At 34.5% G+C, this 26,275-nt stretch overlaps 4 protein-coding genes, 5 non-coding genes and 1 pseudogene across 12 annotated transcripts; 7 read left to right on the top strand and 3 right to left on the bottom strand.

Moving 5' to 3' along the window:
* The first annotated feature begins 67 nt into the window (after window positions 1-67).
* Window positions 68-1,241, top strand: mpst-1 (Putative thiosulfate sulfurtransferase mpst-1). The gene is made up of 3 exons (NM_073578.7): window positions 68-254; window positions 300-901; window positions 948-1,241. The coding sequence occupies exons 1-3, from the start codon at window positions 73-75 to the stop codon at window positions 1,148-1,150; spliced, it is 987 nt and encodes a 328-aa protein (NP_505979.1). The 5' UTR covers window positions 68-72; the 3' UTR covers window positions 1,151-1,241.
* A 131-nt stretch (window positions 1,242-1,372) lies between these two features.
* Window positions 1,373-2,102, top strand: D2023.4 (Thialysine N-epsilon-acetyltransferase). The gene is made up of 4 exons (NM_073577.7): window positions 1,373-1,481; window positions 1,531-1,618; window positions 1,660-1,736; window positions 1,785-2,102. Exons 1-4 carry the CDS (start codon window positions 1,416-1,418, stop codon window positions 2,034-2,036), a joined length of 483 nt encoding a protein of 160 aa, NP_505978.1. The 5' UTR covers window positions 1,373-1,415; the 3' UTR covers window positions 2,037-2,102.
* Window positions 2,103-4,769: 2,667 nt separating this feature from the next.
* Window positions 4,770-9,352, top strand: pyc-1 (the record flags this gene model as incomplete). 2 transcript variants are annotated; one of them, NM_001383412.2, is made up of 9 exons in its annotated part: window positions 4,770-4,884; window positions 4,935-5,141; window positions 5,186-5,612; window positions 5,659-6,275; window positions 6,422-6,768; window positions 6,816-7,576; window positions 7,621-8,294; window positions 8,355-8,597; window positions 8,856-9,352. In NM_001383412.2, the coding sequence occupies 9 exons, from the start codon at window positions 4,783-4,785 to the stop codon at window positions 9,003-9,005; spliced, it is 3,528 nt and encodes a 1,175-aa protein (NP_001369995.1). The 2 variants fall into 2 exon arrangements, with proteins under 2 accessions (NP_001369995.1, NP_001368099.1); NM_001380776.1 differs by lacking the exons at window positions 4,770-4,884; window positions 4,935-5,141; window positions 5,186-5,612; window positions 5,659-6,275 and having other exon boundaries at window positions 6,746-6,768; window positions 8,856-9,005.
* Window positions 9,353-12,838: 3,486 nt separating this feature from the next.
* Window positions 12,839-12,990, top strand: D2023.8 (annotated as a pseudogene). The gene has a single exon. A coding segment is annotated over exon 1 (152 nt).
* Window positions 12,991-15,113: 2,123 nt separating this feature from the next.
* D2023.3 (C2 domain-containing protein) lies at window positions 15,114-25,308 on the top strand (the record flags this gene model as incomplete). 2 transcript variants are annotated; one of them, NM_001269445.4, is made up of 6 exons in its annotated part: window positions 15,114-15,211; window positions 15,592-15,712; window positions 21,484-21,597; window positions 21,939-22,151; window positions 23,057-23,209; window positions 24,964-25,308. In NM_001269445.4, 6 exons carry the CDS (start codon window positions 15,192-15,194, stop codon window positions 25,009-25,011), a joined length of 669 nt encoding a protein of 222 aa, NP_001256374.1. The 2 variants fall into 2 exon arrangements, with proteins under 2 accessions (NP_001256374.1, NP_001256375.1); NM_001269446.3 differs by lacking the exons at window positions 15,114-15,211; window positions 15,592-15,712 and having other exon boundaries at window positions 21,490-21,597; window positions 24,964-25,011.
* D2023.10 lies at window positions 19,575-19,780 on the bottom strand. Its single transcript, NR_069627.1, has one exon. It is a non-coding gene; the product is annotated as an Unclassified non-coding RNA D2023.10 (non-coding RNA).
* On the top strand, window positions 20,552-20,619 carry D2023.13. The gene has a single exon (NR_069626.1). It is a non-coding gene; the product is annotated as an Unclassified non-coding RNA D2023.13 (non-coding RNA).
* On the bottom strand, window positions 22,549-22,599 carry D2023.16. The gene has a single exon (NR_069624.1). It is a non-coding gene; the product is annotated as an Unclassified non-coding RNA D2023.16 (non-coding RNA).
* On the top strand, window positions 22,549-22,599 carry D2023.11. Its single transcript, NR_069625.1, has one exon. It is a non-coding gene; the product is annotated as an Unclassified non-coding RNA D2023.11 (non-coding RNA).
* Window positions 25,309-25,934: 626 nt separating the features above from the next.
* On the bottom strand, window positions 25,935-26,175 carry D2023.18. The gene has a single exon (NR_102076.1). It is a non-coding gene; the product is annotated as a small nucleolar RNA D2023.18 (small nucleolar RNA).
* Window positions 26,176-26,275: the final 100 nt, after the last annotated feature.

Raw genomic sequence — 26,275 nt, 5'->3', positions numbered from 1 at the left:
ATCTCTTTAAACGGTTTATGTTCAGTGTCTTTTCGTAAAATATTTTAAAAATTATTAACAATTACAGTAATTATGAGTCTCAAAAAAATAATCGATGTAAAATCAGTTAACACTCTTCTGAAAAAAGGAATTATCAATAAAGAAGGAGTGCGGATCATTGATTGCTCATTTGCTGTGGCGCCGCGTCCAGATTGGAAAGAATTCGAACAAGAGGGTTATGGCGATTTCAAGAATCTCATGGCTGAGCCCAGCCCGTATGTTTATTCAAATTTTAATTTAAAAAAAAACAAAATTTGAAGGTCCCGGAACTTGTACCTGGCTGGACACATTCCGGAAGCTGTGCATGTGGACCTGGACATTGCCACATATCCATCTCGTTATCAAAGATTCCAACAATACCGCGCGGATCTTTTCGAAGAATATGCTCAAATGGTTGGATTGAACAATAAAGAACATTTCATCTTTTACGGAAAAGGAGCATTTGGTGGAATGCTTTTTGCTTCAAAGGTTGCTTGGATTTTCAAATCCTATGGCCATGAAAACATTTCTCTTGTCGATGGAGGATTTGATTCATGGAAAAGAAATGGATTTGAAGTATCTACAGAACTCGTAAAATTGCCTGCAGGAAACTTTAAAGCTGAAGATAATTTCAAAAAATATGTCATCACATTCCAAGAACTCGAAGCTAAAAAAGACGGCGAAGATAAACAGTTTATCGAAAAAACATCAGAAATTAACTTTCTGGACAGCAGAATTCGTGGTCAATTCGATGGAACTCAAGAGACCGGTCTTGATCCACATCTTGTAAACGGCACTAGAATCGCTGGTTTCAAAAATCTACCTAGTGCAGAGCTTCTTGTGAAAGGCGGAAATTTGAAAAGTGAAGAAGAAATCAAGTCATGTAAAAGATAATGAGTTTTCCGATAATCTCAACTTTTCTAATTTAGGGCTCACTCAAAACGGATATGTTGAAAATCAACCGACAATCACATCCTGTAATGCTGGAATTCAAGCAGCACTTTTGGCGTACGTAATCGATGCTGTGAAGCCATCACAGAATCCTCCCCGCGTATATAATGGATCCTTAAAAGAGATGGAGCTTCGAGCACCGAAGAAAATTTCGGAGGGACCACAGCATTTGCCTCATTAATGTTTAGTTTTGTAGGATTTTTCTTTTATTCAATTTTCATAGATAGATATTGTTGTTATTTTGTTTCTTACTTCATAAAATTTTGGAATAATTTTATTCATTTTTCCTTTTAAATGGTTACTTGACTACCATTCAGACTATTTAGTTGAAAAATCTCGAACATCAGAAACCACTGATATCGAAAAATGATTTTTCATCTTCATTGTGTGATAAGAATTTCAGTTCATAACTTTTGAAAATTGTTCTTCACTTTTATCGTTAAAGTATGAAAAACTTCGAAATTGTCACCGTTACCCCGGATCATGCCGAACAACTCATTTCAATGATTCATGTAGGTTTATTTCTTCTTCTTTATTTGAAAAGAAAATAAACATTTGCAGGAGCTCGCGGAGTTTGAAAAAATGAAGAGCAGCGTGGTGAATACTGCCGAGAAATTGAGAAAAGATATTGAAAACAAGGCAGTGCATGGTACGATTTTGATTTTTAATTGATCATAAATCGAAATTTAGGATTCATTGCATTTATCGGAGAGGAGCCAGCTGGAATGAACCTTTTTTACTATGCATATTCAACATGGGTTGGGCAGGTATTTATGAAACAGTACTGAAATTCAACCAAAAAATCATCATTTCAGTATCTTCACATGGAAGATCTCTACATTCGACCTCAGTTCCGACGAATGGGACTAGCAAGAACTCTGTGGAAGAAGCTGGCTGAGTTGGCTCGAGACAAAGGAATTGTTCGTCTCGAATGGGCAGTTCTCGATTGGAACAAAAATGCGATTGCTCTGTACGACACTGTTGATTATGTAAATTTGACAAAGAGCGAAGGATGGTTCACTTTTCGAATGGACGGTGCGGCGATAAATAAATTTGCTGATGAATAGATATGTTACTTTTATTGGTATAGAACTTTTGAAATGTTCTGCAATTTAAATAAAGTTATTTATTATAGATTTTTTGAATTTTTAAATTTTTATTTTTACCGGATATTCTCAACCCGTGTGAATTATTTCAACCTCCCAATATTATCGATATTATCTTCTAATTTCCCTAAAATTAAAATTGTGTGAGTCGCCCACATTTTTTGGCAATTTACAGATTGACCTTTTCTCCTTTTCTGTATGACACTTCCTATCGCGTACTAGAGATTTCTGTGCTTTTGATCTTATCGATTTTGATCGGATTACCAGTTCAAAATTGTTTTACCACACTGATTACTTCTGGTTTTTTGATCCTTCATAGCAAAGTTTCAGCACGATCTATATTTGTTTCTTCTCATTTTGACACTCAGAACTTTCTGGGTTTAATTGATAAGCGAGAGGAACAGTACCCAAATTTTAAGAAAATCTATGCCACCTATGTTAGAGTTATCTATTATAAATTTAAACAAGTTGCCATATCCAGAAAATTATCATAATATCCTTTTATGGAATCTTCTGAAAATTTAAATTATTTAATGTTCTAATAATTTAATATAAAACAAAATTTAAAAAGATCAGTATCGAACACAATTTTACAAACTTAATTGTGATGAAAATTTACTTTTTATCAACTACTTTTATATCGTATCTATAAAGTTTTCATAAATTAACATTTGTTCTATGTACCCTTTGATCTTTTCACTTTTGACCTCTAATCTCAATGAGACATCAATTATTCAAAATGTGCACGTATTTTCTTTACCCCTCCTCTCTTTTCATACAGCAGTTCTGAGTACGTTCATGGTGCATCGTTTTCTAAACTCAACAGTCGTGTTTCTTTCTCACAAGTCTTTTTTCCTCTACGTTTACGAGTCTCTTATGCCAACCTCGTGATCGCCAGTGATTGCCGAAAGTGCGAAGAACGATCAAAATTTGAAACTTATCGAAGCTGGTTCTGTGATGTTTTGATTAGTACGAAATAAGTCATGTCATGATAGATCGAAAATTCATAGATTCTGAGATTTTCGATTTTCAGCGATAATCTAGCTATCAGATAAAATTTATGTAAACAATTTTCACATAGTCTTTCAGTTTCCAACCCTGAATTTCTAATTTTATCATTGAAATTCTTTCGTTAAATGGAATCCAAATCTTGTTTATTGGCCAGTTTAATTTTATTAAATGTGTTTCATTGATCATTAAATATCATTATGTTGATCTTTAAAGTGAACTTAATTAAATCATTTTTATTTTCAGCCCTTTACGAAAATTAACTATCCCACTACGACCAAAAACAGTTTTGAACATTTTGACATTTTGAAAAATCGAAGGTTCTGAAGTTTAAATCATTTATCCTCCTCCTCTGCGTCTCAGTTTTTGTGTTCTAGTGTCCACCCGAGTCGACTGATAAGACAAAATGACACAAACACCGTCTCTCGGCTATCAGTTTGTTGTCGCCGCAAATTCATAGCCATGGTCAAAGTGTTGATCTAGTTCTCTTTGAATCTAGATTTTTTTCAAATTTTTAACTTGATTGTGATACTCTAAGACATTTTATATCTTTAAATCCGCAAAATTAAAAAAAATTATTATAGTGCGTCCATAGTCTGCGGAAAACGGGAATTTCCCGCGTGCGGAAGCGTCCATAGTCTGCGGAAAAACCGGAGTTCCTCGCTTTTTTTTTCCTCAAAATTCAAAAAGTAGGCGTGGCCAACCAATCAGCTGTTGTTTCTTGTTTTCCCATTGCTCAGCTTAAAATTTTACAGCCTCTAATTGGTTGAACACGCCCACTATTTTGAAATTGACCAATAACAAAGCGAGAAACTCCTTGTTTTTTTCCGCAGACTATGGACGCTTCCGCACGCGGGAATTCCCCGTTTTCCGCAGACTATGGACGCACCATTAACACTAATCCCCGAGATATCAAAAAAAAAAACTAACGATAGAACAGCAAAAAATATTGGAATATTTGGCCGTGCGGAATAGATATTTAATATGGCATGCTCATAAACCATTCTAAAAACTAATTTTCTAATTTTACAAAAATCCAAAACTGAATGTTGAACGTTCTGTGGCTTCTGTAGTTTCTGTAGTTTCTGATAACTTCCTTCTTTGTTTACTTTTATTTTTTTCAATTTTCCTTATTTTCTCTAGGTTCTTCGTCTGGTCTTGGGTATGCCACGTGGTTCTTCTTTCACATCTCATTTCACCGAAAAAACCTAGAAAATCGAAAAACAAAATATTTTATTTTCTTCCCTTCTCCTATCATTCTATCAATGTTATCAGTACTGTTGTTATTCTTCTCTACAAATATCACTAGGTGGTTCTATGGAGAATGAACAATGATTTTTAAATCAATTAATGTATCTTCATACATACACTCACTCTCATGTGGTGTGACCTCTTGGTCTTTTCAAAATCTCTATTGCTCTGCGTACGTGACCTTTCACATTTTTCACCGTTCTAATTTATCACGTGGTCAACGTGGATACTTCTAAAAATCTCAAATAATGTCCGAATTCCGAAGAAGTTTACCACACTTCGATTCGTTCTTGAGCTTTCTGCTCTCACACAGTAGAAGGTACACCAAAGTAATGTTTCTGTGTCTCTTCGATGTTCACACTATCATTATTGAATAATCTTCATTGGTTGTATTCACCGAATAGGTTCACCGTCTCAAAACTATGCATGTTTCAGATAAACGACAACGATGCGGTTCTCCCGCATCCCACCGATCTTCGCTAATGTCGTCCGACAGACACATTATCGTAACTATGCCAATGGAGTTATCAAACCAAGAGAATTCAACAAGGTATTTCATTTCTTTTTCGTGCTTGAAGATAAATTCGGAAATTTTTTCAGGTTATGGTGGCCAATCGTGGAGAAATTGCAATCCGTGTGTTCCGTGCCCTCACAGAATTGAACAAAACTTCTGTTGCGATTTACGCCGAGCAGGACAAAAACTCGATGCATCGTCTGAAAGCTGACGAAGCCTATCTTGTAGGAAAAGGTCTTCCACCGGTTGCTGCTTATCTGACTATTGACCAGATTATAGAAACTGCCCTGAAGGTTTGTAGGACAAAAATTGACCAAGATTATCGTACCCTTTATAGCACAACATTGATGCTATTCATCCCGGATATGGATTTCTGTCAGAGCGATCTGACTTTGCAGCTGCTTGTCAAAATGCAGGAATAGTGTTCATTGGTCCTAGCCCCGACGTTATGGCTCGAATGGGAGACAAAGTTGCTGCTCGTCAAGCTGCCATTGAAGCTGGTGTTCAAGTCGTTCCAGGAACTCCTGGACCAATTACAACTGCTGATGAAGCTGTCGAATTTGCAAAGCAGTACGGTACACCAATTATTTTGAAGGCCGCTTATGGAGGAGGTGGTCGTGGAATTCGTCGTGTTGATAAATTGGAAGAAGTTGAAGAGGCATTCCGTAGATCCTACTCGGAAGCTCAAGCTGCGTTTGGAGACGGAAGTCTTTTCGTTGAAAAGTTTGTTGAGAGACCAAGACATATTGAAGTTCAGCTGCTTGGTTAGTTTCAGCGGAAACTATTATAATTACATAATATATTTTTCAGGAGACCATCATGGAAATATTGTTCATTTGTATGAGCGTGATTGTTCAGTGCAACGTCGTCATCAAAAGGTTGTTGAAATTGCTCCAGCGCCAGCTCTCCCAGAAGGTGTTCGTGAGAAAATTTTGGCAGACGCTCTTCGACTTGCAAGACATGTTGGATACCAAAATGCTGGTACAGTCGAATTCCTGGTTGATCAGAAGGGCAACTACTATTTCATCGAAGTGAATGCACGTCTTCAAGTCGAGCATACAGTAACTGAAGAGATCACTGGTGTGGATCTTGTCCAAGCTCAAATTCGTATCGCCGAAGGAAAATCTCTGGATGATCTGAAGCTTTCACAGGAAACTATTCAAACTACTGGCTCAGCTATTCAATGTCGTGTCACAACTGAAGATCCAGCTAAAGGATTCCAGCCAGATTCCGGAAGAATTGAAGTTTTCCGATCCGGAGAGGGAATGGGAATTCGTCTTGATTCAGCATCTGCCTTCGCAGGATCAGTCATTTCACCTCACTACGATTCTTTGATGGTCAAAGTAATTGCATCGGCTAGAAATCATCCGAACGCTGCCGCAAAAATGATTCGTGCCCTCAAAAAGTTCCGTATCCGAGGCGTAAAGGTGAGAATTCAATCAAAAAATGAAATCAAAGTACACCAAATCATGTTGATAGCTATCACCATTTTCTCACTGATAAGGAAACCCATTGCCACTGACTGATATTCTGCCTGATGGCTGATCAATGACTAAACTTTAAACTTTTTCAGACAAACATCCCATTTCTGCTCAACGTTCTTCGCCAGCCCAGCTTCCTTGATGCATCCGTCGATACGTATTTCATTGATGAGCATCCAGAGTTGTTCCAATTCAAACCAAGCCAAAACCGTGCTCAAAAGTTGTTGAACTATTTGGGAGAAGTTAAGGTGAACGGTCCAACTACTCCTCTTGCTACTGACCTGAAACCAGCAGTTGTTTCTCCTCCGATCCCATACATCCCAGCTGGAGCCAAACCGCCGACTGGACTTCGTGATGTACTTGTTCAAAGAGGACCAACTGAGTTTGCAAAGGAAGTTCGCAGTAGACCAGGATGTATGATCACTGATACTACATTCAGGTATAAACTCAAAAAGAAAGTAACATATATTAATTTCACATTTTCAGAGATGCACATCAATCTCTTCTTGCAACACGAGTACGTACCTATGATATGGCTGCTATTTCACCTTTTGTTGCCCAATCATTCAATGGTCTCTTCTCACTTGAAAACTGGGGAGGAGCTACTTTCGATGTTTCCATGCGCTTCCTCCACGAGTGTCCATGGGAACGTCTTCAAACTCTTCGCAAACTGATTCCAAATATTCCATTCCAATGTCTTCTGCGAGGTGCCAATGCTATGGGATATTCAAATTATCCTGATAACGTTATTTACAAGTTCTGCGAGTTGGCGGTGAAAAATGGAATGGATGTGTTCCGTGTATTTGATTCACTGAACTATCTTCCAAATCTTCTCGTCGGAATGGAAGCCGTTGGAAAGGCCGGTGGAGTTGTTGAAGCTGCTATCGCATACACTGGAGATGTTACCGATAAGTCTCGTGACAAATACGACCTCAAATACTATTTGAACTTGGCTGATCAACTTGTCAAAGCTCAAGCGCATATTCTTTCTATCAAGGATATGGCTGGAGTTCTGAAACCGGAAGCTGCCAAGTTGTTGATTGGCGCTCTCCGAGACAAGTTCCCAGATATTCCAATTCACGTTCATACCCACGATACATCTGGAGCTGGAGTTGCTGCTATGCTTGAGTGTGCCAAAGCTGGAGCTGATGTGGTCGATGCTGCAGTTGATAGCATGAGTGGAATGACTTCTCAGCCTTCAATGGGAGCTATTGTAGCTAGTCTTCAAGGAACTAAACATGATACTGGTGAGTTACAATATCGTTTGAAAAATGTCTAATTTATATTTAAGGTCTTTCTCTTGATGACATTTCAAAATATTCTGCATACTGGGAGTCAACTCGTCAACTCTATGCTCCATTCGAATGTGCCACCACCATGAAAAGTGGAAATGCCGATGTTTACAAGCACGAAATTCCAGGAGGACAGTACACGAACTTGCAATTCCAAGCATTCTCTCTCGGACTTGGGCCACAGTTCGATGAAGTCAAGCGTATGTATCGTGAAGCTAATCTTGTTCTTGGCGACATAATTAAAGTTACGCCATCATCCAAGATTGTCGGTGACTTGGCTCAGTTTATGGTGCAAAACAACTTGACTCGCGAAACTCTTGTCGACCGTGCCGATGATCTATCCTTCCCAAAAAGTGTCGTTGATTTCATGCAAGGAAATGTCGGACAACCTCCATATGGATTCCCTGAGCCATTGAGAACTAAAGTCCTTCGTGGAAAGCCAAAAGTCGATGGAAGGCCAGGAGAAAATGCTAAGCCAGTTGATCTAGATGCTGTGAAGGTCGAACTTGAAGAGAAACATGGACGTACTTTGTCTGAAGAAGATGTGATGTCATATTCGATGTTCCCAACGGTTTTCGATGAGTTTGAGACTTTCCGTCAACAATATGGACCAGTTGATAAGCTGCCAACGAGACTCTTCTTGACTGGATTGGAGATTGCGGAAGAAGTTGATGTAAGTGATTCTACATTAATCTACATTTCTGAATTTCACGACTTATGAATTTTATTTCAGGTTGAAATCGAGAGTGGAAAAACTCTTGCAATTCAATTGCTCGCTGAAGGAAAACTAAACAAGCGTGGAGAACGCGAAGTCTTCTTTGATCTCAATGGACAAATGAGAAGTATCTTCGTGGTTGACAAGGAAGCTTCCAAGGAAATTGTAACTCGCCCAAGAGCTCTCCCAGGTGTCCGTGGACATATTGGAGCACCAATGCCAGGAGATGTTTTGGAGCTGAAAATCAAGGAAGGCGACAAGGTAATACAACGCATATCTAAAGATGTAATAAATCAATCATGCATCCGGGATATGTATTCTGAATTTCTTTGAAAAACAAAAAAAGACAAATGGGACGAATTCAGAAGCGGTGGGCCCCACAACGGAAATTGTAGGGAAAAACGGAAAGAGATAAATTTATAGCCTTATGCCTCCCACGTTTTTTCTTCTTGTCCTACACAAAAATCACATAAAAAAATGATGGCATAAAAAATGAATATAGGAATTATTTCTTTTCAGGTTACCAAGAAGCAACCCCTATTTGTGCTTTCCGCCATGAAAATGGAGATGGTCATCGACTCTCCAATTGCTGGAACCGTCAAGGCTATCCATGCACCACAAGGAACCAAATGTAGTGCCGGAGACTTGGTAGTTGAAGTTGAACCATGAACTGACATCAATAAACTCGCATTTTGTCTCTTTTTTTGTTAATTCCATTCACCATCACAAATTCCGCCACATCGAAATTATATTTGGCGTTGTGCTATATAGAATGATTAGCCACCACCTTCTCTTTGCCATTCGAACCATCTCAATGTGTATATTCTGTGTATTGCCTCCCCAAAATTTTCTAAACGTCTTCATTGCCAGTAATTTTTCGTTTTCCCTCCACTTTTGCATTTATATTGTTTTCTTAGAAAAAGTATTTATTGCATCGGGTGCTCATTGTCTTTGTGTAGAATATAAACTCGTTCACTTCTCTCTCAATTTTATCACTGAAACTCACCGAAGAGCAATGCAACTCGATAAAGCAACTCGATAAAATCAATTATTACGTAGAAATCTAATGATGGGAAGAGTCGCCATATCATACGCGCATTGGTCTCGCCACGCGAACTGCGAGCTAGCTCGTCTCACTTTACTGACCACTATTGCTGAGAAGATTTTTAACATAAAAATAGGTTGCAATGGAGACTCATAAATCAACAGGAGTTACAGTAATTTCGTGTTTGCTGGGGAAAATGTTTATCTTTAGACTTCTACATAATACCTACGTTAGTGTAAATAGTACTATTCACTACGCCATTTAATTTAAAAAAAACAAAACACAAATTATAGAGACTGAAATATCTGAAAAGAAAACGTATGTTTTAAAGTTTTATTTATTTTACTTGGGAATGGTTTCAGAGAATTTAGAATTTTAAAACAAATTTAGTGCCATTCGATAGCTGATATTATGTACTTCTTCAACGTAAGAGACCATTTTTGCCTCGGACATCTAGAACTCGAGATATTTGCGTCTGAAAATTACTACTGATTTCAGTTGATTTTCAACGTAAGCCCAACTATTTATTTCATATGGTTAAGAGTTTTTACGTGAACAGAATATACTTCAAAAAGATTTTTATTTATTTATTGTCAGTTCAAAATCACGGCTCTGTGGCTCAACGGTTCTGGGCTCATGATCAGATGATCCAAAGTTCAATATCCTGAAGTCTAACGTTTTTTTGCAATTTTTTACAGTGGCATAGGATTGTTCATATAGGGCAGACAGAACATTTTGACCCGTTTAAAATATGATTGTTTTTTCTTCTAAAACACTCAACTAACAGTTTGGAGAAATAAAAAAAACAAATATTTTTTGACATTTTGACAAAAAATCCTCCATCAAACCCATGCAAAATTTTGCTTCAAAAAATTTTTTTGAAAATTTTTTCTTAACTTCTGAAATAATGTAGAGGGCTTTGCTAGTTTCCACAAATTTAAACGTCCAAATCACAGTTTTTGACAAAAAAAAAACCGGATCTATTTTCACCGTCGATGCTTGTGAAACCACTTGTCTTTAAAATCCCAAAACTCTGTCGGAAAATTTTTTCTGGAAAAGTAATCAACTGGAAAATTATAGATCATGATTCAAACAACAACTTTTCTGTTGAACACTTTACGTAAAAAAATTTGGTTGTAGAGATATAAACGCTTGAAGTAAAGCAACACGGTCTGTTAAAGTTACAGTGGATTTCATTACAATATCTCTACAACTAAATTTGTTTTAAAGTTCTAAACCCTCTGCAAATCATTCCCTAGTTAGACTACATTATTATCGGAAAAGTACGATCGCACAATTTTCTCATAATTTATTTTTGATCTACCTTGTTGACTAGGCTCATCCCCGTCCTTCGACAAGACAGCCACAACAAAATAACAACGGCAACCATATTGGGGGGGGGGGGGGGGGGGGGGAGTCAAGTTCAACAGGTAGATCAAAAATAAATCATGAGAAATTTGTGCGATCGTATTTTTTGATAATTATTTTATTTTATTTTTCTGAATTAATTTTTTTTTAAATTCAGTCAGACTAGAATTTTCTACCAGAACCTGTCTAAAAAAATTCAAAAATTTATCTTCTCAAGGTTCTTTAATACGTGCATTTTTTCAGAATCTGAAAGTCGTCGCGCCGGAAACAGTCCCATCAATTCAAAAACAGCAAAGTGATCGCTCTTCAATTGGAGACTCGAGAATCGGAGAGGCATCAATTGATAGTTCAGCCACTGATCAGATCGTCAAACCGGAGCATATCACTGAAAATCGGGCTCGTCCTTCAAAGAATTGACCTATGAGCAGGGTCGGGTAAGCAATTTTTTTGGTTTTGTTTTTTGGAAAAAATGTCGAAAAATTGGAATTTGTGAAATTTTTGGAATTTTCAAAAGGATTTCTGAACTCCTATTATCGAAAAAATACGATCGCACAATTTTCTCATAATTTATTTTTGATCTACCTTGTTGACTAGGCTCATCCCCTTCCTTCGACAAGACAGCCACAACAAAATAACAACGGCAACAAGATTGGGGGCAGAGTCAAGTTCAACATGTAGATCAAAAATAAATCATGAGAAATTTGTGCGATCGTATTTTTTCGATAATACCAATTTTCGACTCTTTTCTATTATTTAAGACACCATGAAAACATGAGAATTCCTACATTTGTGGCGAAATTTATCATTTTCATTTACATGACGCGTGGTATCGAGATGAAAGAAACGGGAGACAAAGAACGACTTTTTTTTGTATTTAAATCTTCACGTTTCGCGTCTCTCTCCCGTTTCTTTTATCTCGATACCACGTATCATGCAAATGAAAATTATAAATTTTCGCGCGCGCACCTGAAATTAAATTCCAACTTGTTGTTATTTTTATTCAATACTACGGTAGAGGTCGCCAGGAGCTATCGTAGGCTTTCTCATGTTTTCATGGTTTCTTAATATAAAATTTCCAAGACTTTAAAATGCAAAAACCAAAAAAATCTTATTTAATTTTGACATCGGTTTTTGCCCAAGTTGTCGAGTTACTTTTGGCAAACTTCCACAACAAATTGATCAGTTTCCATTTAAAACTACCTTTTTTCCAGGCCGTTCGTGTCGAGAAGTCGATCAGTAATCATGTTGTCACTGCCTTTCTAAAATTCCTGGAGAAAGGTGGAAGAATTCGAGAAAATTCTAGAAAGATCTAGAACATTCTGGAAAATTTCAGAAGATTATGGAACGTTCTAAAATTTCCTGAACTTTTTAGAATTTCTTTAAAATATCAAAAATAGTTATAATTTCCAGAAACTTAAAAATGTAAAATAAAAACTCGCCAAAACTTTCGGAAAGGACCTGAAAAGGTTTCATACTGTTTGAAGAACGTCGAGAAAATTCTAGAAAGATCTAGAACATTCTGGAAAATTTCAGAAGATTATGGAACGTTCTAAAATTTCCTGAACTTTTTAGAATTTCTTTAAAATATCAAAAATAGTTATAATTTCCAGAAACTTAAAAATGTAAAATAAAAACTCGCCAAAACTTTCGGAAAGGACCTGAAAAGGTTTCATACGGTTTGAAGAACGTCGAGAAAATTCTACGTTCAAGAAATTTATAAACAGTTCCAGAAAACTTGAGCTTTTTAAGTTGTAACTGCTGTAAACTATAATATTTATGTCATATAATATTTATGTTTCTCGAAAACTTCTGGACAACTGGAAAAAACGTTCCATCTGCAGAGAAAGGCTTAGAAGTTTTAGATATAGGTTTTAATTTTGAGTACAGCCGGTGTAAAGATGCAATAAATCAATCATGCATCCGGGATATGTATTCTGGATTTCTTTGAAAAACAAGAAAGACAAATGAGAAGAATTCAAAAGCGGTGGGCCCCACAACGGAAGTTATAGGGAAGAACGGGAAGAGATTAATTTATAGCCTTGTTTTGAGCTCTTCACACAAAAATTGAATTTATAGGAGTTTTTCTTTCCAGGCTACCAAGAAGCAACCACTATTTGTGCTTTCCGCAATGAATATGGAGATGGTCATCGACTCTCCAATTGCTGGAACCGTCAAGGCTATCCATGCACCACAAGGAACCAAATGTAGTGCCGGAGACTTTGTAGTTGAAGTTGAACCATGAACTGACATCAATAATTGTAATTTCTTCTGAATTCAGTCGCATGTAGTAATATCTTTTCGTTCCATACTTCTTCATTTCTTTTTTTTTTGTCCCTTTTTTGTTACTTCCATTCACCATCACAAATTCCGCCACATCGAAATTATATTTGGCGTTGTGCTATATAGAATGATTAGCCACCACCTTCTCTTTGCCATTCGAACCATCTCAATGTGTATATTCTGTGTATTGCCTCCCCAAAATTTTCTAAACGTCTTCATTGCCAGTAATTTTTCGTTTTCCCTCCACTTTTGCATTTATATTGTTTTCTTAGAAAAAGTATTTATTGCATCGGGTGCTCATTGTCTTTGTGTAGAATATAAACTCGTTCACTTCTCTCTCAATTTTATCACTGAAACTCACCGAAGAGCAATGCAACTCGATAAAGCAACTCGATAAAATCAATTATTACGTAGAAATCTAATGATGGGAAGAGTCGCCATATCATACGCGCATTGGTCTCGCCACGCGAACTGCGAGCTAGCTCGTCTCACTTTTTTTCTTAGGCTTATCCAATTATCATCTAGTGCCTTTTCCATTTTAAGCCCACACGAAATTTTTGAATTGTGTCTCTTTTTCTGCTAACTGGCAGATTTTTATGGCTATTTTAAATTGCGTGCTCATTCAGGGTCCGCCTCCGGATGCCAACAAACACACGAAGCGCTTTGTTCTTTTTCGGTCACTTTTGAATTGAGTTCTAGAGTGAAACTCGTCGAAGATCAATGTGGACTTGTTTGTCGATTCAGCAACTAATTGCTTTCTTTTTAAGGTATGAATGTAGTTAGGGTGGCAAACTTCTTGATTTCAAAATTGAAAACCTCAATTTTGAAAATAGGTGTTTTCTTTTTTATCAAAAACTATATCTAATTTTCGTTAAATTTTAGTTATGGTAAGAGCATATTATTATCGAAGACCCCATCTCGAAAACAATAATTATTACGTAGACGTTTAAAGATGGGCAGTTTCGCCATATTATTGGTCTTGCCAAGCGAGCTGCAAGCTACTGTAGCTCATATCACTTTACGGGACACTACACAATGTATCATATTTAAAAAAGGAATTGAAATATTACTGGAAAGATTTTTTAAATAGGTTTCAATGGAGACTCATAAATCAACAGGAGTTACAGTAATTTCGTGTTTGCTGGGGAAAATGTTTATCTTTAGACTTCTACATAATACCTGCGTTAGTGTAAATAGTACTATTCACTACGCCATTTAATTTAAAAAAACACAAAGGCATTATTGATACTAAAATATCTGAAAAGAAAACTGTTTATTTTGAAGTTTCATTTCTGATTAAAAAATTTCGAATACAAATTAATTAACACATTAATTGTACTATGTTCATTTGTTTTAAGTTGTGTTCGTTCGTTTGACTTTATGAAATTATTTATGAAAGTACACATTTTTACAAGTTTCATTTCGATTTGTTATGTTTTCGCACATTACTCTGATTTTAAAGAAGATTTTCCTTACAATAATTCTAAAAGTGACTAATTCCGGAATCACTAACTATATTCAATTGAAAGCAAGAAGTTTGAAACATACATTAGAGAGCCTACATGCCTACATATAATTAATTTTCAAGTGAAATAATAAGAGTAAAAACTATTTAATCTGATTGAATATGAATCTATTTTAAGAAATTCCGATTATTCTAGGATTACATCAAAATTTTTTGGTCTATCCAATTTTATCCGTGATTATGGGAAGAATAAAATAAATCCAACGAAAGAGTTTCATGAGCAACACGGCGAGGGGCTAACGGATTATTCAGTAGACAATTAACGTACTTTTATTTCCTCATCTTAAACGGACTTCTTTCTTCTTTTCCCTCTTTTTATCTCTAATTCTTGTTGTTCGTTCTTAAGCAATTAGTTTGTGTTTCTTTCTTCTTTCTATAGTTTTTTTTGCTTGTTTCCATCTGACTCAACTATTCCAACGAGAAGAGGATTTGACCGTTTCCTTCCTGTGCATGGGACAGAAAAACGAGTTGACAAAAGATTTGGCTAAAAACCGCCTCTTTACTCACTGGACCACGCCCTCAGTTTTCGTGCACACAGCTTTGCTCTCTCCTTTCTCATTTTGAGGGCACACATTAGAGCACTCACTGCATTTGGTCTGCAACTGACACTGATCCTCTAGATTTTATATCTCTAAAAATGTCGACGATGGATTTGAGGTAGGGCATTGGTGCGGAGGAGTGAATGGAAGGATTAACTGTGTATTTTCGGAAATGAACAATTTTTGGATAGGAACTCTCTATTTTTAGTGGCTCTAAAGTTTATTTTGAATTCAACAATGCGTAGAGCATATTAATTTAGGACAGAATATATAAATTTTGTAGATCCAAACTTTGAACTTTCGGTAACCAAAAGTTTTCTGAAAAGAACCGGAAACGGAAATTCGCAATCAGTCTTTGCGTTGCAATTTTCTTTTGGTGGTTGGTCATTTTTTGGAATAATACCTAGAGGATATTAATTCTTTGACTGAATAAAAATAAATCCTCAATCCTCTACCCAGTCTGATATCTTTTTATCAAGAATGAATACGTTTTTTCAGAAGAAAACTGAGCGATTCTCGAAGCTCGTCAGAGTCATCATCAGATGCTGTTACTCAGAAATCATCATTGGAAATTCATTCACTTGGAGGTGCAACATCTCCATCACTTCTACCAGTTTCGGTGAGCAATAAGGCAACATTTTAATGATGCTTTTAATCCCTGTTGTTTAATTGAAAAGAAATGTAAGAAGAATTGAGGTGCCTGTTCACATAAAAAGGAAAGGAAATGGAGGTTCCAAAGAATAAAACACTTGAATACAAGTGCTAAAAAAGGGATGAAAACATCAAACATTAATAAAAATTGCATTCGAAAAAGTTTTCTTCGTATCAAAATAAAACCGTAACAAGAATCATTTTCAATTCAAAGTTTTCTAGGTGAATTTGTAATTTACTCTGAGAATATAGAGATAAAATAGCTTTAAAATGAAATGGATCGCTTTGTTTTTCTTTCTTTCTGTAAACCTATTTTAAAACATGTTAATTTTCCGCTTCACATTTTGAAAGTTGGAACTATCCACTATAAACAAGACACTTTATGTCCCGTTTCAGTAATAAAACTGCCAACAATTTGAAAGTGCTGTATCATGTTTGATGTTTCATTGTCAAGAACAAAAGTTTATTCAGCAAAAAAAAACAATAGGACTAGTTATTTTGGGGTCTTTCTTGGAATTAGAGCTGCGTTGAGCGTTTAAAAATACGTATTGTACGAATTCCTATTGCACTCGCTTCATTTTTGAGTTTAATTAATTTAACACAGAAACCACAAAACTAGATCAAAAATTAATGTAACGACCGTGCAACGTTTGTAGCAGGGGTGTGCGGCAAATCTACTTTTTTGAAATTTGCCGAGCTTGGCAAACGGCAAATTTGGCGCACACCCCTGGTTTGTAGAGCCCTTACGTATATATCCTGATATGTCATGTCGCTGATATGTCCCGCCAAACCGGATTTTTTTATTTACAAAGCGGGTTTCTCATTACAAAACTAGCAAATTTTTTCATCAATCTATTTTTCTTACTTTTTGTTTTCAGAAACTCTTTCCCTTTTCTTTTAACCTTTTCATTCATTTGGTTTTATTACATTAAATCAATTCATAATATTTTTATGTAAGTAGTGGAAGCCCTTAAGATAAAACTTCAGAACTTATGATCCGTGTCATTCAGATTTTAACCATATTTTAGAAATCAAAATTTAAAAATAACATTTCAGAAACTCAACAGACCATATAATTCTATATTTAGCTAATGATATTCATATGACTCCATTTTTTCGAAGATTATTATTTATTAAAATGTAAACTTTCATACTTCACTTTCCACTCTTAAAAGTTTCCATGAGATCATAAAAGCTTTTGCCAAGGGCAAAATTTCCAATTTAACCAATTTGACAGATATATATGGGTAGCAGGAGGCGGGGGTGGCATCTATGTAACAAAATGTGTGAGTTTCCAATTATATCAAGAAAAAAAGGAGCAAAAAGACGCGAAAGACAGAAAAAGTTTAGAATGACGTCAGCAGCATTTTTTAGCTTACAATCACTCACTAAATGGAAAAGCAAAGGTTTCCGGTTGGAACAAGCTTCCTTTTTGAAAATTGACTCCTGATGCGGGGTTTGAATGTGGAATTCTGAAAAGTTGAATGAGAAAATTAAAGAAGAGGAACTGGGTGCAAATTGAGTACAAATAGTTCCACACAAAAACATGTTTCTGGATAATTGAGATTCACTAAAAGTTTCAAAAAAGGCTATTGCAACAATTTTAACAAAAATAATTTATATTTCTTTGAAGCAAGGTTATAAAATATGCACAAAAATTTCTGAGCCTATCTTGAAGGTGACCGCCACCTATCTTGTACTTACAAGCTTGTAATAATAGGCGCGTAGGTATAAAAACAAACCTTACCAGAATGGAACCTCACTTAACATTGTAAAAGTAAACAAAAATATTTGAAAATTTTTTTTAAAGTGCTCACAACGTGGCGCTACATCTCACCTTTCGAAAATTGTCAGAATTTTGATTTAAAGGAAACCTTTCAAAGAACCATAATAGACTTCATTCTATGATAATATGAAAAATGAGGTATATTATTTGTACGATTCCCTGACACTTTTTAGACCTGCAAACGCTTTTCTAAACGTTTTATCTCTTTTCGATTCAAATCTATTTCTATTTAGTCTGCATTCCGTTTACATAATCAAGTTACAATCAGCAAACAAAATGCTCAATGTCTCCGAAATAAGAAATCCTAAATACATTTATCAGTTTTTTCTTCGTTTCTTTTATTTCGTCACAAAGCAATCGCAAATTCATGGACCACATCCATCTTTTTTCCGGTTTTTCGCTTTTTGATTTGTTTGTCTTCCAGCATAAATATGTGTTATGCATTCACTGGATTTGAAAATTCTAAAAAAATCACAGAAACCGCAAAGAACTGAAATGGGAAAATCTGAAACCTTCTGTGATATTCAAGGATAAATTTAAATATTTCATAACTTTAGGAAACGGAATGTGTGGGATATAAGAACATATTTCTATGACATTTCTTTTTTTGCGTGTGTATACTTCTATATAATTGCCCTAATATCTGCAGAAAAATAGAAAAAAGGAAGCAAACTCCCGGATATTCTTTTCCTATTTTTATGTTTTTTCGACCAATTCTTATATAAAGTTGTCTAACACAGACTCAATTCTCTTTTTAAAAAAATGTTTCCTTCGGATCTTTCCAAAAAAATTTGGTGTCTTATTGTTGTGGGTTATCAAATTTGTTGAAGAGTTGGTAGTATGTAACAAACTAAAAGAGACACAAAATGTGTTTTTGGGATTTTTTTACGATAGAATATACTACACATATAAATACTTGTTTCTTTCATTTCAAAGTGTTTTTGTCCTTTCAAAACTCTAACAAGATCTCTAACAAACTACAATCAAATTGAAACATTATTTTTGAAGTTAAACTTTTTTCCAAATATATCCATGAAAAATAAACACTTAATTTCACCAAACTTAATTTAAATGTTAATTTTCAGTCATTTTTTTCTCTAAACAATCAACAAACCATTTACATTTTAAGCGCTTATTCCGTGTGTCCATAGTTTGTAGTCTATGTAGTCTTCGTAGTCTGTAAACGTTGTCGCTTCTGGAAGGATAGTGAGTTGGGGTTAGTTTTATTTTAATAACCACATTGGTTATTTATCAATAGAAATACAATATACAAAGAATGGGCCTATTCCCAATAATACACATTTAAACCATTTCATTTTCTATGTTAAAAAATTTATACCCCTGTACTCAGTATTTTGAAAAATGATTTTGGGGAATTTGTACAATTAGGTGAACATGAAAAACTTTTGGAAACATGAGCTTCTGATTTAAGTTGAAAAAATATTTTGCCTAGAATCTTTATATTATACTAAAGTGTAGACAGAATTTTCAATGCTTTATTTGTTTAGTATGCAAACCCATTTTTCAGCTCATCATCCCTTGTGTATCCAAGTTGTTCGAGTTGAAGCACTAATTATCTCAATTTCATCACATGTTACTCTCTTTCTATTCTTATATCCCTTTTGTTGTATACAAGAGAAATGAATAATTGTCAATCTATAAGAATAAGCACGTGGTTTCTTAAGTATCGAAACCTTATAAATAGCATGCATGCTTCTAAAAATAGCGTTTTTTTTTCGGATGACTAGTACATTTGAAATATTCATTATATAAGTTTATATTGGTTTCAGCTGCTTTCTTGTTCCTTGTGCCGATTTTTTGATGCACATTATTGAAGTATTACGAAAGTTCAAAACGTATTTAATGGGCTTCTTCTTTTTTTTTTTGAAGAAAAAGGAAATTGGATACACATGAGATATGTCAATGACTTGAAAATATAAGTCCTTGACATTAATATTATTTTAATTTTGAACTCTTTTTGTTTTCTTTCCTAACTATTATTTATGATTTTTTTTGTAAAAAAAGACAAAAAAGACAGGTGCCTTCACTTTGTCTCGCCTTTTCTAATTAGATTTTCTGGTCGGTTTCCAGCGGATATTTACGTTGTGTATGTTGCTAAGGCGTTTCAATTCTGAACATTCAAGTCTCGGATTTGGCTAGAAAGAAAAGCGTATTATTTGTTTAGATTATCCTTTAAGATCATCGTGGCTTTTTGAACTATGAATATTCATGAAACTGAGGTGAGAAAAATGGCAGAAAATGATGAATTTCAGTTAGTTAGAATCTTCATTTATTCTAGAATGGCACTTCTTGCTTTTTGATCAAAAATGGCTGATCATGAACCTTGTTAGAAAGAGGAAAGTTTGAAGACGGGGGATTTACTTTGAAATTTTGACATAATGAAAAACATATACCATGAAAAGACATATTTTCAAGACAGAAAGTAAAGTAAATAGGATGTTTTCAATATTAATTAATGTAGAATGAGGGTTTGAGATTTTTGTTTAAATACATTAAAACTGGCCAGAAACGAACGAATTTCATAATTTCATTTAGGGCCAATTTTACTATATTTTTTTAGCTCAAAACCAACAGACTATACTCCCCTTTTTAATTTCAAAACTCGTACTATAACAAATGTCTTGTTATTCTTTATCAAAATGAATGAAAGACATAAATTTGATATTATTGAATTTGAAAATGTATATTTCTCAAAGTTAAGAAAGAATCCAGAGCTATTTTGGCATTTTTCAATTAATTTACGAGTTTTAAATTTAAATTCAAAATATTGCAATTTGGTAAAGGAAGTTTATGTACCCTAAGTTACAAAATATGTTGTCATGAAAAACAAAAAAACCAAGTCTACATTTTTTGTTCAAAAAGTTTCCCATTTCGAAAGTGTTTCACTTTTTCTAATTTATTCAACAATTCACAAAATAGAACAAATTCCCAGCCGTTCGTCTTCTTTGTTCATTGTCTTTTTCCCAAAAAAGCAAGACTCAAAAATAGTAACTGAATTGCACAGAAAAAGCTGTTTATTTTCCCAAACGGGCACATCACATCAACTCAATTTCCAATTTCAAATTCCCGCGTCGACCGCCATCTCAAAGGAAACGAGTCGTTCGCTTTTTTGCTAGATACTGAATTCTCAGAGACCGATGAACGGCTTTCGATTTGACTTAAGATTGAAAGTGCAAGCGGCTCTCGTTTTTTTCCAAAACTCGCGATCATTTGGAGAGCATTGAGAGCAATGGTTTTTGAAAATTTTTTGAAAAATTTAGACTGGAATTACAGCTATTCATGGTGTTCCACTGAGTAAGATTTTCGTACACAATTTCCTTAAAAGAAGCATAAAAATAGACATGTTCGTTTTTCAATTCTCATTTTTTTTGAATCTAGAATAGAAATGAGCTCAACCCAAAAGAACAATAACATTGAAAGAAGAGCCATCCATTAGAAAATTCACTTTCTTTTGTTTTCTCGTGCACATTAAATAAAAATCATTCATTCAGAAGATACCGACCTTTGTGTTTATGAATTCATACTTTCTAGTTTCTATTCTAGGCAAGGACTTAGTAGTTCATTTCGAAAATATAATTAACTTTCTGATAAATAAAAGGGATTAACTAGGATCTGACATAAAATTCAAAACATGTACATGGTACCTAATTATTTTTGTGTCTCCTTTTTCCCATAAGAAGTGGGTGTGGTGTCGGGTGACAGAAATGTTCTAAAATATCACCATATCATTATGATTACTGATCATTCCAAGTTTTCGTTATGCTTCATTTGATTTGATGAAGTGTAAAAACGAATGTGATGGAGAAGCGAAAGAAGACGACTTCACAAAAAACAAAAATTTCGAATTTAAGCACGCTCCACGGAATCTCTTTTTTGCTGTTTCTTATGCCTTCCTATTCTCTTTTCTTGACATTTTATATCCTTGTTTTCAGCCATCAATGCATTCAAATGGTATTTCACGTGGACATAATGGAGACAGTCGGAGAAGTAGTATGGTTGATGCAACTGGAAGATTTTGTAGTCAACCGATGAGCGGTTCTCCCGAGGTTTCATATTTTATTCTAAAACTACTTTAACGTTTTGGTTTACTAGTACAAAACATATTTCAATTGAAAAATGTCCATTGAAGGGGGAGGGCCGCAAGTGAATATGTTTGAAAATTTGACGGTGGTTCGGCAATTTAGAAATTATTGAATCGAAAAATTTGTGACAAATGACAAGCCAAAATTAAGAGACATTTTTTAAATGAATTGTAAATCCATTACTAAAGACCCTCGGTTATTGATGGTTTGCATATTTTAAACTTTGAAGATAGAAGTATTTAAAAATATTCAAAAATTTCGACATTCCGTTTTTAAAAATTCAAAAAATTCAAGAACATTTTCAGATTCTCGTTGGCCTCTGCTATGATGATAAACATGAAGTTGTGTCAGTCTGTATTGAGAAAGCATCTTCACTTGGTTCAGACACTGCTCATCCTCCAGATTCTTTTATAAGAATAATTGGTCTTGATGAATTCAGCACAGAGCTCTCTCGTCATAAAACAGATACAGTGAAGCATTCAACACAACCAGTTTACAGTCATCATTGTACTATGAGAGTTAGTTTTTTTTTTTTCAAGTTGACTTCCGGTTTGTTTTTTTTCTCAAAAAACATCTGTGACTTTTTTGTTTCCGTGTTTTTCACAAGTCACACATTTAAAGGAAGTCAGAGATCATTATCTAGGAAAAAATGTAATAGAATAATTCATAACGCTTGACTAAAAAGTGGCTGAAACTTTGAAAAAATGCTCGTTACCCGGAAATTCTTTGTCTTCCAATAAATGTTGAATTCTAAAATAGATCCCCCAAATTCGTTACAACTACAATTAATGATAATACAAAAACAATGTTTGTCTCTACTTTGGAAATTTCAACGAAATAAAAACTGATCGAACTTTAATATAATTCACATGAAGGAAACCAACAATTACAAAACATTGCAAAAAATATAATGTTTGTAAACATGACGTTCCCGTGTGTGGAACATCTGGTGTTTAATGAATCAAAGCTATTCACATACCTGTTTTTATAATTGTTTTCTTTGAGTTTACATCAATCATTTAAAACACTTTTTGCTTGCCATTAGAAGATGATAGCCAAAATGATAAACTCGAGAATGTTCTATTCGGGAAAACATTCGAAATTTTATACGAGAATCCAATAAAAATTGTGTGATTCTGAGAGCTGAACAATAGTTATCTAGAACAAAAGGTCAAACAAGCTTTCAATGGAATCTCTTCATTTAAGGGCCTGTAGAGTTACTCCAAAAGCTGCTTATTTACAATATTTTAAGGATTCGAAATGCGTTTAGGTAAGCCAGCTTTCTGGAAGTTTTTTAGAATATGTGTGAATTATTAACAAAAAAAAAGTCTGAAACTTTTTATCTAACTCAGTAAACTATTCTTTCGTTACAAAAAAAAACTAAAAAATAAATAATAAATAATAAATAAATCCTAAAATTCAGTTTTCAAAAGACAAAGTCGAGACATCAACAGTCCGAGTTGAAGTATGGACAGTCACCGGAATTCTTCGTCGTAAAGTTCAAATTGGCTCAATTTCCATTGGATTTGCTTCATCAACCCCTGATGCCAACGAGCATTGGCAACAGATGATGCAGGTATGACGACATTTTATTTCTTCCTCTTCTTATCAGTTTTTTTGGATTTGTCTTACGACGTTTTCAATGATACCAGATATCTGTGAAACTACTTGGGGGTAATAAATTTGAACCAAAACCAGTGCCCATCCCTTTTTTATTGTTTACCATTTCACTTACCGCACCGGAAAGTCAAGAAAAAAGAGAAACGCACTTTTCGATTTCCCGTAATTTTTTTTTTGAAAAAAAGCGATAATGGAAGGACACGATGACTCGTGGGGTTTGAAAATCAAAAGTTATTTCAAAATAATGTTAGAACGTACGTCAGACATCACAAGGAATTTTCTTGCACGTGGGGGACAGATTTTGAAAAGTGAGGTGATTTGTAGAAGAATTAAATTTCAATGAGCGATCATAGTATATTGCAGAAAAAAATGATGAGAAGTATAATAAAATAGATGATACAGACAGTTGAAAAAATTAATCAAGACTATACTTTGCAGAGTTAGGCGATTCTGAATGATACTTTGAACACACTCAATTTTAATTCAAACTTTTAATCCAATTTTAAATTTATTCAAGGCGACCTACGTAAGTTTAGTAAACCTTTTTGAAAGATTAAATAAGAAATTAATACGCTTTAGCTGTTAGAACTCCAAACACCAGAATTCAACCTAAAATTTTTAACAAAAATGTAGACTACCCCAATTACATATAGTTTCGAGAAACTCTAGGAATTGTCTAACTACAGACAATTCTGGAAAATGGGTTAAGGAAAATCCACTGTATTTCAAAACTAAAATCGCACAGCATTTCTAATTAAGACAAACTAAAACCATTCCCATGGAAGATTTATTTTATTGGTGTTTTAAAAGTACATCGATTAAAATGCAGAAATCTTAAAAATTCATACCCGGGCTTTTCAACAGGATTTTTTGAGTATTAGCCAGGTTTTGATACTTCGATTTGTACACTTTGCAAAACCCGTAGACAATTGATCTAGATCTTTTCCTGGTATCAAAATTTTTCAATGATTTGATCATAGACTTGACCAACCTTTTGCATTTGCAAATCGCCCCGTATAATTTCCCCTCCCATTAATTTGCCGTAATTTCCTCTCTTATCAATTTTTGGGTGCAAACCCATCTATCCCGTTATCGGACGTCTGGTCTGTCTGCAACCTCGTTTCTCCCCAATTTCTGCTGCATCTTTAAAAAAGTTCAATAAACCATCGCCTCGTATTTCCCCGTTGGGATAGGACGACGGCTTTCCTTTCTCTCAATCAGCTACTATCAGAGATCAACAGGACTTTGTCCTTCTTATCATATCCACGTGGACGCCACGCTGACTACTTCTACGACACGAAGATGTCCTCTCTGTCATGAAGTTGTGTCAATTGATTATAGAAGGACGCGAGACTTTCTCTCTTTCGCATCTTTTGTTTAACGATAAATACAAAAATGTTTGTGACGTCAGCAATTTATTGTTATTTTTTCTTATTTGGGGCGTAGTTCTCTATTTTTCCCACCCTAATGATGGCAATTGAAATTTTCTAAATTTAATTACTGTTCATTTGATAGTTTAAAATATTTATAGATTTTAAATTGTTCGAATTCTTTAAAATTATATTTTAAAAATGTATTGCTACTTACTCATCTTGATCGTTATTATTGTGATATGATTTTATTTAAATGTTTAACATCTCTAATAATTATTAGGTTTTGAAGATGTTTTGAACTTTAAAAACTGAGGATTCATAAAATTAAATTTTTCAGGGCGCCGGAATCACAGTATCAAAATGGCATGCAATCCAATCTGAATAATTATTTTTATTTTTTATGCTTACCATGACAATCAGTCAAAAAAAAATATTCATTGCTTGGTTTTTGCTTCCTAGATCTCTTATTTCTTTTATATTGTTTTAAAGTTTCTTTTTTTAATATTTCGGTTTAAGTTTATTGTCTCGATAGAACGCGTTTTCATATTGATTAACTAATTATCTTCTTCTTGATTTCCCAACTTCTTAATATAATACGTATTGCGGTTTTATTTGTGATTATCTTATTCCCCTATTTCATTTTATACGAAGAAAAAAATAAAATTGATTGAAGTTTATAAATGGATAAAATCTAAATGTCGTATCAATCAGGTATACTGGACTGATTAGGCGTATTGATTATCTGATGATATCGAATACGATGTTTGTTCACAGATGTGTATTGATTTGAATCAGGAAACAATAACGGAGTGAGAGATATAATTGTGTAAAAAATTTGTTAAATGGTTCGAGATAATACAAACTGTCATGTCGAATCAGTGCACTTTCTATCTTGAATAGCCCAAAAATCGCAACATTTACTCATTTTCTCAGCAGTCTCTCAATTTTCATTCGTTATCTTTGAATCTTTCGATATCAATTTGTATCGTCGGCAAATTGATGAATGAAAGACGAAAGATATGTGATTGAAAAAAAGGTGTACGGTATATTGTATATTGATTGATTGTTTGGAAAAGCAAGAGTTTTCCAGTTTTATCAGAAAAATTTAATGTTCTATTTTTTTCTGAAAAATGTATCATGTTTCTATAAAAAGGAGAAAAGTTTGGTGGTTATCACGAGAAAGGTAAAATTTAGGTTTTGTTTTGTTTTGTTTTGAAATTTTGAGAAAATTGTGTGATGAAATTTTAGTAAATGTTTTTCATGTGACATGTTCCCTTATTCGTTTCAAAATACAATAGTTCAAAATAACTAACATTATATGGGCTTGACTACTGCGAGTGGAAAGGTGGAGAAGAAGCGTCCTGTAACGCCTCAACCTGATGAAAGGAGAGTTCAGTGAAAGCAATTGAATCAGTACTTTGCAAATATCAAAATCAAACAGTACATTTCAAGTTATTTCATTTCCATTGTGAATTTTCCATCAATTCTAGCAAAGCAGTTGTTTCGTCAAAGTTCGCCGATTGAAGTGTCATTGTAAAGCGAATACGAATGGTTGGACAAAAGATATTTTTAAGGAAATTCTAGGTGCAAGCGATGTTTGAATGCTTACACAAGGCTTTTTCAATCTAGAACAGTTTAACATGATGGAT

Source organism: Caenorhabditis elegans, chromosome V (assembly GCF_000002985.6).
Source record: "Caenorhabditis elegans chromosome V".
Taxonomy (NCBI): Eukaryota; Metazoa; Nematoda; class Chromadorea; order Rhabditida; family Rhabditidae; genus Caenorhabditis; species Caenorhabditis elegans.
Note: the sequence above shows the minus strand (reverse complement) of the source record. Positions and strands in the feature narration are given on the sequence as shown.